We start from the raw sequence: 13,608 nt of genomic DNA, 5'->3' as shown, positions 1-13,608 counted from the left end.
TTCAACTGCTCGCTGCTTTAGCAGAAAAGGGGCCTCTAGAGCGTGACGTTCCCACTGTGCTCCCCTGAGGGCTGAGCAGCTGCCCCAGAGGAGGGGAGGAAGGGCGGTGAGACTATGGAAAGCACACAAGTAAATGAGAAGAGAGCCTTTGGTATCAAACTGCCTATGTCAGGTATCTTTCTTCCTTTACATAATTTCTGATAATAAATACATTTTGTATGCCGTTTTGACTAAGGTACACATTTGTTGCAAGCAATTTATCTTAATATAATGCATTTTTGCATGTTATTTTCACCAATATATTCATTTTGTGCACACTTTCCCCTTAAATATGCATTTTTGTAAACATTGCTTGGTTGGAGAACTGCAAAATTTGAATAAGTGCAGATTTCAAAGGATGGCTGTGTTTTGGTTCTTATTTTATTTCAGCTTTAAAAGCAAACTGAATCAAATTTTACCCCCATCACTACTACTACTACTACTATTAATAGCAACGATGATGAAGATTATTATTATTAATAATAATAACAACAACAATAATAAGCAAAGTTCCTTTAGACAACTGGAGTCCCTTCTAGAGCTGTTGGCATGAGCTCCCTGGGCTTTTCCCAGTTCTAATGACAACCGAGATGTTACAAGGCCCTTGTTATTTTCATCTCTGAAATGTTGGCAGATATGTGTGGATTCTACACTTTGTAGTAGGGCCAGCCATGAGACACAAATAAGACAATTGTCTCAGGCAGTGGGGGCAGAGGGTGGCAAATTGTCATCCTCACAAACACCCACCCACCCACATTACTGGCTGCATGCTTGCCAGCCTTCCTGCTCCTGCCCCCTGCTCAACCAGCCAGTGAGACTAGTCTCTCCACCACTCCCTGCCTCTTTCTCAGAAAAGACCAAGGTAGCGTCCTTCCTCAGAGCCAGGCATGCTGTGTAAGGTAGCCTGGAGATACCCACCGCTTTGCAGTTTAAATTTAAATTTTCAGTTTAACTTTCCAAATATTTTAAATGTGTAACTTCTTTCAAACAGAACTCCTAGCCACAGTGCCAAAACAACAGCGGCTTTCCTGGGCACCTTTTGCAGAATGCCTCACTCTGGGGAAGGATCCCCTTGGCCCTTTCTCAGAACAAAGCAGGGAGGAAGGGGAGAAGAGAGCCCCTTGCTGCTGCAGTGGCCCCAAAGGCAACAGTAAAAGAAAAAGAAAAAAAAAGAAGTGGGGCAGGGAAGGAGAGAATGACTGAGGAGTGGGCAGAGCCGGTGGGGAGAGCAAGAGGGGGAGGAAGACCAGGGGCAAGGGGAGCAACAGCAGGGAGCGGAGAGGAGGAAGAGCCACCACCTCCTTCAGGAAGCACAATCTTTTGCTCTCGCCCTGTGCTGTATTTTTTAAAAAATAAAGTGCAAAGGATGTGGCAAGATGAAATAAAGAGTTGTCAGGAAGGACAGCAGGGCCTCCACCCTAATTTCAGAGGTTAAAACGAGACAACGTGATAAAGAGAACACTGCTGCTTAAATAGAGTTTACACTTTTATCAGGCCAGGACTAGCCTAAGTCCTGTGGCGGCTGGTAGCTCCAGGTCAGTGGAGCAGTGGAATCCACTCCAGGTTTTAGTCCAGACTTTCATGGAGCTCCTGGAAAGTTCAAACTAAAACCCAGCGCAGATTCCACTGACCCACTGACATGGAGCCATAGGCACTGCTGCCTAAGTCATTTTGCTGCCTTGAGAGAACTGGAGTGAAGCATAAGATCCCTCTCTCCAACCCCCGCTCCCCATCTCATACATACATACCATTCCCTGTATAGGAGTCAACTGGACTGCCAGTTTATTTTTATTTTATTTTTTAATGACAATTCTTTGTATAGAGAGGGCAGTGTGCTTCGGGGACAAGCAGTTTAACCAAGCAGGGCTCTTGCCTTCTTAGAGGCATCCCTGCTTATTGTATAAACAAACCACCAGATGTCCTTGGGGGCCTGTGGCTCACAAACTTGCTTTGCAGCTGGAGCGGATGAACATGTGGGCACAGCTCTAACAGTCAGGAACCGAGGCCGAAACCAGACATGATGTGGCACAACACAACCCAGGTTGCGTCAAATCCCTGTGAAATAGGAGGCTCTGTGTGCGTTGGGAAGGGCAGTAAACACAGCTAGGGTGGGCAGGAGGGGAAAGCTGGACTCTTCCATCAGTTGGCCTTTCCCCCTGAATCCCCTCCCCCCTCCTTACAGCTGTTTCTCTCCCAGTGGGATCACAGGGCTTTCTCTCACATGTGCCAGAGGTTTAGCATACACACTAGCAGTAGAGGACAAATTCAATTCAGTTCCCGTTTCAAGCTGCATTTGTCAGCTTCGCACTTTCCAAGACAATATGAGAGCTGAGACACAGCAATCCTTCGAAATTTGCACTTATCCAAATTTTACAGTGCAGTTTTCTCCAACCAGCCACTGTTTACAAAAATGTGTATAATAGGGGGAAATGTGTATACAAATGAATATATGACTGAAAATAACATACAAAAATGCATTATATTCGGGAAAATGGCTTGCAAAAGCATGTGTAACTTAGTCAAAACCACAGAAGAAAATGTGTTTATTGGGATTGATCTGCACTAAGGTACTGAAAATTTTTCATTAGGATTTTTTTTTTAATCACTAATTGCTTCAGAAAGCTGGAGAACTGACTTTAAGATTGGAAAAATGGGAAACGGAGAGAACTAAAATTGGCAGATTCTTCCATCCCTAATATACAGGCGCGCACACCCTCGAAATCAAGGCAGCTGCTGGACAAACGATAGCTGTGGTGTTTCCATCAACATGAAATGCCCTCCTGAAAGAGAACTGCTTGGCCCAACCACTAGTTGCCTTTCAGCAGGAAGACACCATTATTTATAAAGGCCTGGAGGGTAGGGTGGCAGGACAAGGCTATGAGATACAGTTATATTTTTATGTGATGCTTTTGTTTGTTGATGCTGCTTTCTCCTTTTGCACATTTTAATAACTGTTCTAACCCTTAATTTATATCAGTTTGAAATTCTGTTTAAATGCTTATCTCAAGGTCCTTGGGATGTTGGGAGTGAAGAGTATGGGAGTATGGTCACAAATAAATAAAAAATGTATGGAATTATCGATGTATGCTTATATCAGCATTGGAACAATAGCAGTTGAGAATCCATCTTGTTCTGCTAACCATTATTAGCCTGACTCAAAGGACAGGTGGCCCTTAGAGAAAAGAGAACTGGAGCGATTTTAAAGCATCTAGTGCTCTGCAAAAGCAAGATGCTTGCTAACCCCTTACCCTTGTTCCACATAGATAGTTACTGTCACTTCCCGGTTAGAACATGTACATTTGTTGCAGTCAGCAACTTAATTGCAGAAATAATCTGTTTGTTTTCTGCATAAGAGACAGTTGGTCATCACATCCAGTTTGCCAGGGATCTGTCAAGATGCTTTGCTTGCTTATAGTGAAGTGCTAGATAAGATGCTTGGCTTAGCAATGCTGGTACAAACTGAAATGCTTAATCAGTAAGTTCCCACATGTTAAAGGGGGGAGAGGTTTAACAAGCTATAAAGGGAACTGGTTGATTATAGTAAATGTTTTCTCATGGGTAGGGATATAAGAAGGCAATGATTTCCATTCTGACCTGAGTTTGTTGCACGCATCACTGCTTCTGTTCCACTGCAGTTCAGCTTCTGACAAAAACTATGTTACTTGCTGCACTGTCCACTACGGCGGAATTTTACATCATTAATTAACATCACATTCTTCCACACCATTCATTTAAATGCAAAGGAAACAAAATGCATATGTGGGAGGGGGAAATCATCAATTACTTATTGTTTGTGGATGAAAAGAACAGCACATACTGATTGTATTCACTGCATTGATTTCCATTCTGGACATGGGACAAATAAGCAAACACTGGTGATTTCTGCTCCTGTTTCCATCAGAATTCTCTGACATCCCTACACATGGGAAATATCTGTTGTGGGCAGTTGGAGGTTTGGGAATGTTTCTTAACTGTACAATTTAGTCAGTTTGACTTGGCCCTTCAGGGGCAAAGCAATTGCTTTATTTTAATGCTCTATTCAGTTTGTTAGTTGTTAGTTTTGCCTAGATAGGAGAAGACCTTTCTTAAGTTCTAAATAAAGTTTTCAGCTGCTATTCTACTGGAATATTCTTACAGTAAATGTTGGCTCAGTAGACATGTCAGTATAGAAGACTCAACTTAGCCCAGAGGCAAGGAGCCTGTGGTTCTCCTGATGTTGTTGAAGTCCAACTCCCATCAATCCCAGCCAGCATGGCCAACAGCCAGGGATGATAAAAGTGGCAGGCAGCAACTTCTAGAGGGCCACACATTCCATATCTCTGAGCTAGGGCACTTCTAGAAGACCTGTTTATTGAGAAGTCATCCTGATCTGTTGGCATGGAGATTATATGATATTGGTTGTTTAATGAGCATTCATTCTGTGGGGAGGTTAGATGACATTGCGTCAAAGCAAGTGTTATCTCACACTTTCCAGTGCATTTTCCTGTCACTTTCATTATTGCAAAAAGTCTGGTTTTTCAGGGATGTGGGCGTGTTGCAAAAGACCTCCCAATCGACTATAACTGCAACTTGAATTTGCCAGAATGTGATTGAATCTCAACCATAAATAATGACAGTGTGGAAGTGCCCTTAATCCATCTTTGAACTCTGCTTCCCAAAAACTGGAAGGAGTTATGCTATGCAGATTTTCCCAAGGCTCTGACACAGGGAATGGCCATCCATGGTCCAGAATTTTGACCCCCATTTTTTTTTCGTGTTATATATCAAAGCACCCAAGACAACTCTCATTCATTTAAAAACAGGATAAAACAAACATGAAACAACTCAGAAAATAGTCACAAGAGAGAAAGGGAAACAAACAGTTCATGGAGAAAAGCAATCCAATCAGGCTAAACGCTCTCTTAAAGAGCCTCTTGGGGAAGGCATCCCACCACCTAGGCATCAACAGGGCTCATTTGTTGAGATGAATACCCAGACAGGCTTGCATGGAAGGAGGTACCCATGAGATACCCTGGTCACAATCCATGTAGGGCCTCAAAGACCAACAATGAAATGAGCCAGGAAGCAAATTAGCAGCTGGTATAATGGGTGGCCATTTGTGTATCACAAAAAAGAGGTCACATATTAGCATAAAATGTCCATACGTTAAGTTATATGTAAAGGTGCAAATGTTTATATGTAAACATTTACTGTAAATTCTATAGAACTACATCTCACCATACTGGGGAATGAGCAGCTGCTGACTGTGGATGAGCAAGTTCAAGCCCTCTTTCGCTCTCCCTTTTGATGGTTCTTTGAATTGGACTTGGACCGGACAGCCCTTCAAGGACTCCTGCAAATGGAGGATTGTGATGTCCTCTGACTGCCCTTCACAAATAGAAGACTGTCCTTTCTGAGTGTGCCCACACATTCATCCGCTCCAGCTGCAAAGCATGTTTGTGAACCACAGGCCCCCAAAGTCATTTGGTGAATCCTTTAAACAACAAGCATGTCTGTAAGAAGGCACAGCCTGGCCCCGCTGGGTCACACTGCTTACCCTGGAAGCACAGTGCCCTCTAATTCACACAGCTAGCCAGATCCAAATAGCAGAGGGATGGCTGGCCTGTCATTAGACAATGAGGTTTCTCTTTTTTTTTCACTTGCTCCATTTCCACATCAGTTTGCATTTTTGAAAAAAGTGTGCATGAAAATTGGTGTACATTTTTGCAAGCAGTTTTGCCTAATATTATGCATTTTTCACTAATCTGTGCATTTTTGTGCACACCTTTCCGTAATATGTGCATTTTTGTGAACATTTTTTGTTAGAGAACTAAATCACAAAATTTTGGAGAAGTGCACATTTCAAAGGATAGCTGCATTTCTGTTTTCACATTATTTTGGGAAGTACAAATTAGGGAGGTTCACATTAAAGTAAATCAAACAAAATTCTCCCCTATCCCTCGCTGTGACCTTGGGATCACATTATGAAAATGGGAGAAATGTCAGTGTCTGCCAGCCTCAGTGATTGGTAATTAGGAAGCAACAGTTGGGGAGAGCTATTGCCTTCTTGTGCCTGTGGTTTTCCTGGGGACATCTGGTTGGCCACATTCACAAGCAGAAGTTCAATAGGAGTTGAATTTTTGCCTATCATGCAGCCAAAAGGCACAGAATGTTTGTAAGGGGAGAAAGACAGCAACATTCACTCTCTGTCTCTCTCCACTTAAACAGTTGTGGCTTCCCCCAAAGAATCCTGGAAGTGTAATTTGAGAAGGATCCTGAGAGTTGTTAGGAGATCCCTATTCCCCTCAGAGCAACAATTGGCAGAGTGGTTTAGCATTCAGTCCCTCTTCCCAGAGAACTCTTGATAATTTTGAATGGGGGTCTCCTGACAACTCCCAGCACCCTTCACAAACTACACTTCCCAGGATTCTCTGGAGAAAGCCATGACTGTTTGAAGTGGAATAAGAATGGAATAAATGTATGGTGTAAATGTGGCCACGCGTATGCGCACACACAGGCTGCAACTCAGCTGTAGGCGAGCAGTTCCTTGTAAGAGCAGCTTTGGTTTCTCTCCCCTGCCCCATCCCTTCCATTTCACGAAAGTAATGAAAGAAAGAAAAGCCAGAAGCACTTGATACAGTTAAGAGTTTATTCTTTAATATCAATAAATAAGCAGCTAGAAGAATCTCTTCGTTTCCTCCAAGTTGAGGAGTCTCACTTGTTTTGTTTTCCCTAACAAAATGTTTCCTTCTGTTTATGTGTGCATTAAAAAATCCAACCCCTGGTTTGAGGTGGGTTCTAGTCTGTGAAGAGGGGGAACGAACGTCGTTTGTGTGGGCACTAATGCAGAAAGCAGTGTGGGGAGGGTCGTGTGTGTGTGTTTGTGAGCAGGGCAAGGGGTGGGTAGATGGCTCAAAATGTACAGAAGCCAAGCAGCTACGGTGTTTTGGGGGTGGAGGGGAAGCTGGCAGGGGACACGGATGGCGTGGCAGATGCCAGATTTGCGACCCACACTGGTAAGTCCCCAATAAAGGAGGTATGGTACAGAGGGTTTGTGGGGAAGAAATTGGCTGTTAAATAAAGGACAGGCAGAGAAGTAGGGGTGGGTATGGCAGACATGGCTGAGGGAAGTAGGAAGATCTTCACGTTTTGGGCTGAAGAGGTTATTTCCGTGATGACACAAAGGTTCACATCCTCATCCTTTCTTCTAAACTCTCTGTAAAAAGGGGAGGGAGGAGGAGAGAACAGAACAGAGAGTGAGGGACAGAGTAGACAGTCCAGAATGCCACACACAGCAGTGAAGTGGATAACCGAAAGCACTGGTGGCTCCATGTCAGTAGGGCAGTGAAATCCGCTCTGGGTTTTAGTCTGAATTTTCAACGAACTGTCTAAGGTGCTCCTTGGACAGCTCCTTGAAAGTTTAGACTAAAACCTGGAATGGATTCCACTGCGCCACTGACATAGAGCTCCTAGCTACCACTGACCTAAAGCAGGCCCTTGGCAAAATCAGCCTATATGGCTGACACTTATGGCACGGGGGAATAATCTAAAGCCACAGTAGCTTGCTTTACTTATCTTCCTGGCCAGAAGTCTTAAGATAAGGAGCGGAAAAGTCTGTGGTAAGCAGCTGGACATATTTTTTGTTGAGTCAGCCTAATACCTCTGTCCCACGTTCTTCTGCCTTTAACAGGATAGATGGAAATTCAGCAGATGAAACTTTCCACATCACTCATAGGGAAAGACCCACCTGTTGAATATCTGCCTGACATGAGACTGTTCCAGACACAAGGGCCTTGCCAGAAATAAAGTTGGCTGGCAAATCTCCTGCTCCTTGTCAGAATCCATTGTTCCACCTCATTTGTGAGGACTCAACAAAAATCCCATGTTGCTTGAGCTCCATATTAATTTGTCTGAACTAAACAAATGAGACTATTTCAACAAAGATGTGGTCATCCCAACCCATGTTTGCTGAGATAATGGGGAATTCAGGGCCAAGGAGGCACTGACAGGATAGACAGGGAAAAGGGAGATATGTTTAACCCCTACTGAGCCAATTCCCCCGTGCAAATTCCTCCAAGGCCAATTTTCTTTCCTAACTAGGCTCACATACCACTGCAGCCCAGCTGAAGGATGAGGGGGAACTGAAAACTTCCAGGGATGTGTGGAATTTGCAGGGAGAAACTGGTGGATCAGGAAGAGTTAAAATACCCCTACAGATTCCTCCAATGCCAGCAAATTGTCCTGCAAATGACTTCCAGTACTGCGAACACTACCAGCCCGAAGCCGCTGCATTAGCATCTTGAGTGCAATACAGGACTGGGAACCCTCGCAATGTCTGGTTTGGTCTGATTACATCTAGCCTTAAACATATCCACTCAGACCTGCAAATTCAGTGGGACTTGCTTCCTGCAAAGTACAGACAGGACTTTAGCCTTAGCGAGAGTGGCAGAGGGTGAACAGGACTATATGAGACCTTTGGGATATTCACTCACCTGGTTCCATGCATGCCAGCCACACTGTGAGGAACCCCCAACACAGAAAAGCTCACCCCACCAAACAGCACCACAGCTTTATGTCCCTTGCCCCCAACCCCCTTCACACCACCTCGGTGGAGAAACCAGCCAGAGCAGCAGATCTAGCTCGGGTCCCCCTGCTCCCTCCAGCAAATCTGGGGCCAAGCGACTGCCCATATAAGACTGGCCAGGCACGACATGGGACAGCCAGCAGATGGGGAGATAAAGGCAGCTGAGCCAGAGCCAGAGAGATGTTGATGAGCAGACTGGCCTGAAAAACTTCCCAGTTCTATGCACACAAAGTTAAAGCCAGGCAAAAACCACTGCTTTCTTTCAAGAAGGACGGAATTCAAAAAGTACTGAGGCCAAATGGGCTTCTCTGTGTGTGTGCGCAGAAGGTGAACAAAGGCAGTCCCTGGGAACAGATGGGGCCCAAAGAGGATCAGATGCTAACAAGCTCCTTCATTAATCAGGCACACATTCAATCATGCCTGCAACTGTACAGTTCAACTGTAGAGTTGACGTTTGAGAGTTCAGCAACTGAATTCCCATTTCGAATTTAGACCTCAAAGAACCCAAAGAGATTAAACCACTTGAAAATGTTATCATTTGCACTGAAGGTCACCCCCCCCTTTTTTTTTAATGGCCCTACAAAATAGTTCAATGGTTTTCAGACTGGGCTCCTGCTGGGAGGAAGGGTGGGATATAAATCAAATAACAAACAAACAAACTGTGTTCCAGCCAGGGAAGCTTGTCAGTGCACTTCCAGACTGTCACTATTTTTGGGTGGGCTTCATTCACAAACTGGTAAATTCAGATAGTGAGGTTTTGAGGGGGAAAACTGTTCCCAAAAGATTGGAATTTTTGTGGTACGGAAGGTGATGGGAAAATGCACTGAAAAGTAGGGAGTCACACTTGCTTTGAGGCAGTCATCTAATCTCCCTACAGACAAATCAGGATGAATGCTCAATAAGCAGGTTGTTGGGATGGGACACACCCAAAGACAAACTTTCCTGAAAGACATTTTGCTCATCCCTATCCATCTTCCCTTCCAGTGTGCAGTCGCAGAAGAGTTGCAGTCTCTGCGCAAGGAGGGCAACAATGAGGCCCACAGGCCAGGCCAGTGCCTTATGTGAGCTTGCTCTAGAGAAGGTTTTGCAACATTAAAGAACCTGGGGTCACACCCAATGAAGATGATTGGCAGGAAATTCAGGACACACAAAAGGAAGTACTACTTCCCCCAGCACATTTATACTATGGAATTTGCTGCCACATATGTGGTGACAGCCACTTAGCTTTAAAAGTGGCTTTAAAGGGGATTAGAGAAATTCATGGGAGACAAAGCTATCAATTGCTGTTATACATGGTGGCTTCCATCACAGCCAGAGTTGCCTCTGAACACCAGTTGCTGGGAATCACAAGTGCTGCTGTGCTCATGTCCTGCTTGCGTGCTTCCCGCAGGCATCTGGTTGACCGCTGTGGAAAACAAGATGCTGGACAAGATGGGCTTCTGGCCTGATCTAGCAGGGCTGTTATGTTCTTCATAGTCTTCAGATGTAACCGGGGACCCCCCTTCAACCTTAACGTGCAACACGGGGCCAATTTTTAGTGTTTTAATATATGTGTTCCGCTTTCTCTCTCTGTTTTTCTCCTTCTCTATCTGTCTTTTACAGAGTATGCTGCAAACATACTAATATAACAGACAGTCATTCCTTCTCCCTAGTAAATCCTGGGAACTGTAGCTTGGGGATGAGGGGATATGTATAGATATCTATCGCAAAGAATTCTTCGTATCTACACCAAATTACAGTACATCTATGGTGGGACCATTCGTGCGACTCATCTTAGGTCAGGCTCTGAGTGATGAGTTGATAACCAATGTCCTAGAACATGTTCCCACAATCCTCTCCAATGCACAGGGTTTCCCTAGCAGACATGCAATGGTTCCTTGATAGATAAATTCATGTGGGTTTCCTCAAAGGATCAAGTTTGAAAACCACTGTAATAGTTCATCACAAAATCAGGGCTGTGGAGTCGGAGTCGTGGAGTCGGAAGCAATCTTGGGTGGAGTCGGAGTTGGTAGAAATGTACCAACTCCGACTCCTGCTTCAAAATAAAATTAATATATTAATATTAATATACATTTGCCATTTATGAAGGAGTCAGCGTCGGAGTCAGACAGTAGAAAAATAGAGGAGTCGGAGTCGAAGGTTTAATGTACTGACTCCACAGCCCTGATTACAATTAATAGAGCATGAGGGTTATATTCAACCAAGTTCTACTCAGAGAATATACCTATTGAAATGAATGGAGCTTAGTCATGGTCATTACTTTCAGTGGGTCTATTCTGAGTAGCACTAACATTGGCTACAACTCAGAATATTTTAAACATGTGTATCTCAGCCAAATATCAGTTAGAAATTGTCTAAGTAGCAATCCTGACTTGCATTAGGAATTTGAACTGATTCACGCAACTTTAGCCCCACACTGACCAAATTTATGTCAACCAGTTATTACTAATTATATATTACATAATGTAAAATATTGACTGAATGCTAATTATTGTTACATCTTAATTTGTTGGAGCAGTTAACAGTAAATAAGCAGGTCCTCTTTCCAGGAAGCCTTTTCTTTTTCTTGCCCCACCAGCTAAGCGGCTGGGCCCCAGTTCCCTGGACTGTTCCAGTTGCAACAAAGAAACTGTTCAAGCAAAGAAGATTCACTTTTCCCCCCAGTTTCTCACAGATATCGCAAATCTTCCCACATGGATGAACAGACAGATAGGATGGAGCAGCTAGGATAAGAAGCAAGGCATGTGGCCAAGGGCTGTAAGGTACCTGGGAGGCAGGATACAAGAGAATAGAGATGCTACAGGAGGGAAAGGATAAAGAAATTGGAGTTAACAGACATTGGGAAGAGGGTGGGCAAGAAGAGGAAATGGATTAGTATGGATGGAAGGGATGGAATGGAATAGAATGATGGATGAATGGCAACCCATCAAGGACTACTTGGAACAGCCTCCGCCAATCCATTGCTCTTCAGATGTTGCTACTCCCATCACCCCTAACCTTTGACCATGCTGTCTGGCTGATGGGAATTATAGTCTAAAATATCTGGAGGGCACCAGGTTGGGGAAAGCTGGCTTAGGGGCATTGGATAGGAGAGAGGAGTCCTGATTCTCCTCCCACATTCCCATTAACTCACAAATTCTTGGGAAGAATTCAAGAATCCCAAGCATTTCCCATCTTGCCTTCTTCCACTGATTTGAACCCAGTGAAACCCCTATTATCCAGAGACCTCTAGACATCTATATTTCCAGAGGAGCATGTTATCTGTCATTGCCTCTACGAGAATTTCATGTTTTCAAGCACCTCATTCTGCAGAGTTGAGAGGCTATGGTCACATCCACATCAAACAGTTAAAGCTCATTTAAAGAACATGGCTTCCCCCAATGAATCCTGGGAGTTGTAGTTTACCCCTCAGAGAGCTACAATTCCCAGCATCCTTACCATACTACAGTTCCCAGGATACTTTGGGGGAAGCCATGTGCTTTAAATGTGCTATAAATGTATGGTGTGAAATGTTTCAGTTCTGAGAAGACAACATCAAAGAAGATCATCTGGGGGCAGCATCCTGCACAACTAAGCACCTGGGGTTTTCCCAACCTTGGATCTAACATGTAACATGAGCTGCCCTGGATGGGTGCAAATGGAAATGACAGAGGGTGAGAGGAATAAGACAGGAAAGAATTGGGGGGGGGGAAGGTCAGCAGGGAGGGGCGTTGAATTTCTTCTCTTCTCGCCACAGTGATGTTTTTTCACACATCCCATCTGGTGCTCCTGACTCCAATGAACGGGTAAGAGGAGAAGGTTTGGAAAAGAGGCAAGGATTGGGACCGACCCAGGGTAGGGAGGGTAGGATGGTTTGGGGAGGCTTACGCTCCAGATAGTTCCGGGCGACAAATTTGAGCAGCTCATCTAGCAGGATGACAGGGATGGATATCTTTAACACCATGAACCAATGGTGGAAACCCAAGTGTGTCAGTTTGAAGATCATCTAGAAGGAGCAAGAACAAAGAGGAGAGGTCAGTGTTTGCTCCCAAAGGGCTGGCTCTGAATAGAAGGGGACATGTTTCCCGCCTCCCCACAGACATAGCAAAAAAACCAGCAACACACTAAAAATTAGATATCATGAGTTGGATCCAGACAATGCAATCCTAACTGTGTCTTCTCAGTCAGAAGTAAGTCCCACTGAATTCAGTCAGGCTTACTGTCAGGTAAGTGGAGTTAGGACGGCAGCCTTAGTGGACGCTGAAATTAATGGGACAAGTTACTCTTGACTTAACTCAAATGCTGATTCAATGGAAACTAAGTGCAGCTAGTAAGTGCAATCCTATATCTGTCTACTCAAAAGAAAGTCCCATTGAGTCTAATGAATTGTAACCTTTGTCCAGATCCAATGCAATGATCATAAAACAGACACATGGCTGTATTTATTATGCCATGACTTTGTGGGAACATAGAATGTTCCCAAAGTGATGTGGGAGTGATGGCCACTAATTGGGATGGCTTTAAAAAAGGATTAGACAAATTCATGGAGGATAAGGGTATCAGTGGTACTAGCCAGGATGCCTATGCTCTGCCTCCAATGTCGCAGGCAGTGAGCTTCTGAATACCAATTGCTGGCAATTGCAGGAGGGGAGAGTGCTCTTGTGCTCAGGTCCTGCTTGTGGGCTCCCCCATAGGCATCTGGTTGCCTACTGTGAGAACAGGATGCTGGATAGGGTTGCCAGGTTCAGGGCCTGAGACTGATCCCGTATCTTTAGGAGAAGAGAAAGTCAGCCAAGTGCAGGTGTTCTTGCAACACTGTAATGGGAAAAACCATAAGGTGGAATTCTCCCTTCCCTCTGCACAACTTTTAAAGATACAGAAGACATCTTGGAGGCCGGGCTTGGCAACTTTAAAAGTTGTGGAGGGAGAAGGGAGAATTCCACTTTGTGGTTTTTCCCATTACAGAGTTGCAAGAACACCTGCACTTGGCTGACTTTCTCTTCTCCTAAAGATACGGGATCAATCTC

The 13,608-nt window shown here is 44.4% G+C and overlaps 1 protein-coding gene across 1 annotated transcript in view; it reads right to left on the bottom strand.

Moving 5' to 3' along the window:
* Positions 1 to 6,653: 6,653 nt before the first annotated feature.
* Positions 6,654 to 13,608, bottom strand: part of ATP2A1 (ATPase sarcoplasmic/endoplasmic reticulum Ca2+ transporting 1) — a 39,515-nt gene continuing 32,560 nt past the window's right edge. Inside the window, exons 21-22 of the mRNA XM_061587995.1 lie at positions 12,470 to 12,587; positions 6,654 to 7,234 (exon numbers count right to left, since the gene is read on the bottom strand). Of these exons, the coding sequence (XP_061443979.1) occupies positions 7,206 to 7,234; positions 12,470 to 12,587 (147 nt within the window). The 3' untranslated portion in view covers positions 6,654 to 7,205. The remainder of the gene's footprint in view (positions 7,235 to 12,469; positions 12,588 to 13,608) is intronic.

The sequence above is a fragment of the Rhineura floridana genome, chromosome 11 (assembly GCF_030035675.1).
Source record: "Rhineura floridana isolate rRhiFlo1 chromosome 11, rRhiFlo1.hap2, whole genome shotgun sequence".
Lineage (NCBI taxonomy): Eukaryota > Metazoa > Chordata > Lepidosauria > Squamata > Rhineuridae > Rhineura > Rhineura floridana.
This window is presented reverse-complemented; position numbering and strand designations above follow the sequence as displayed.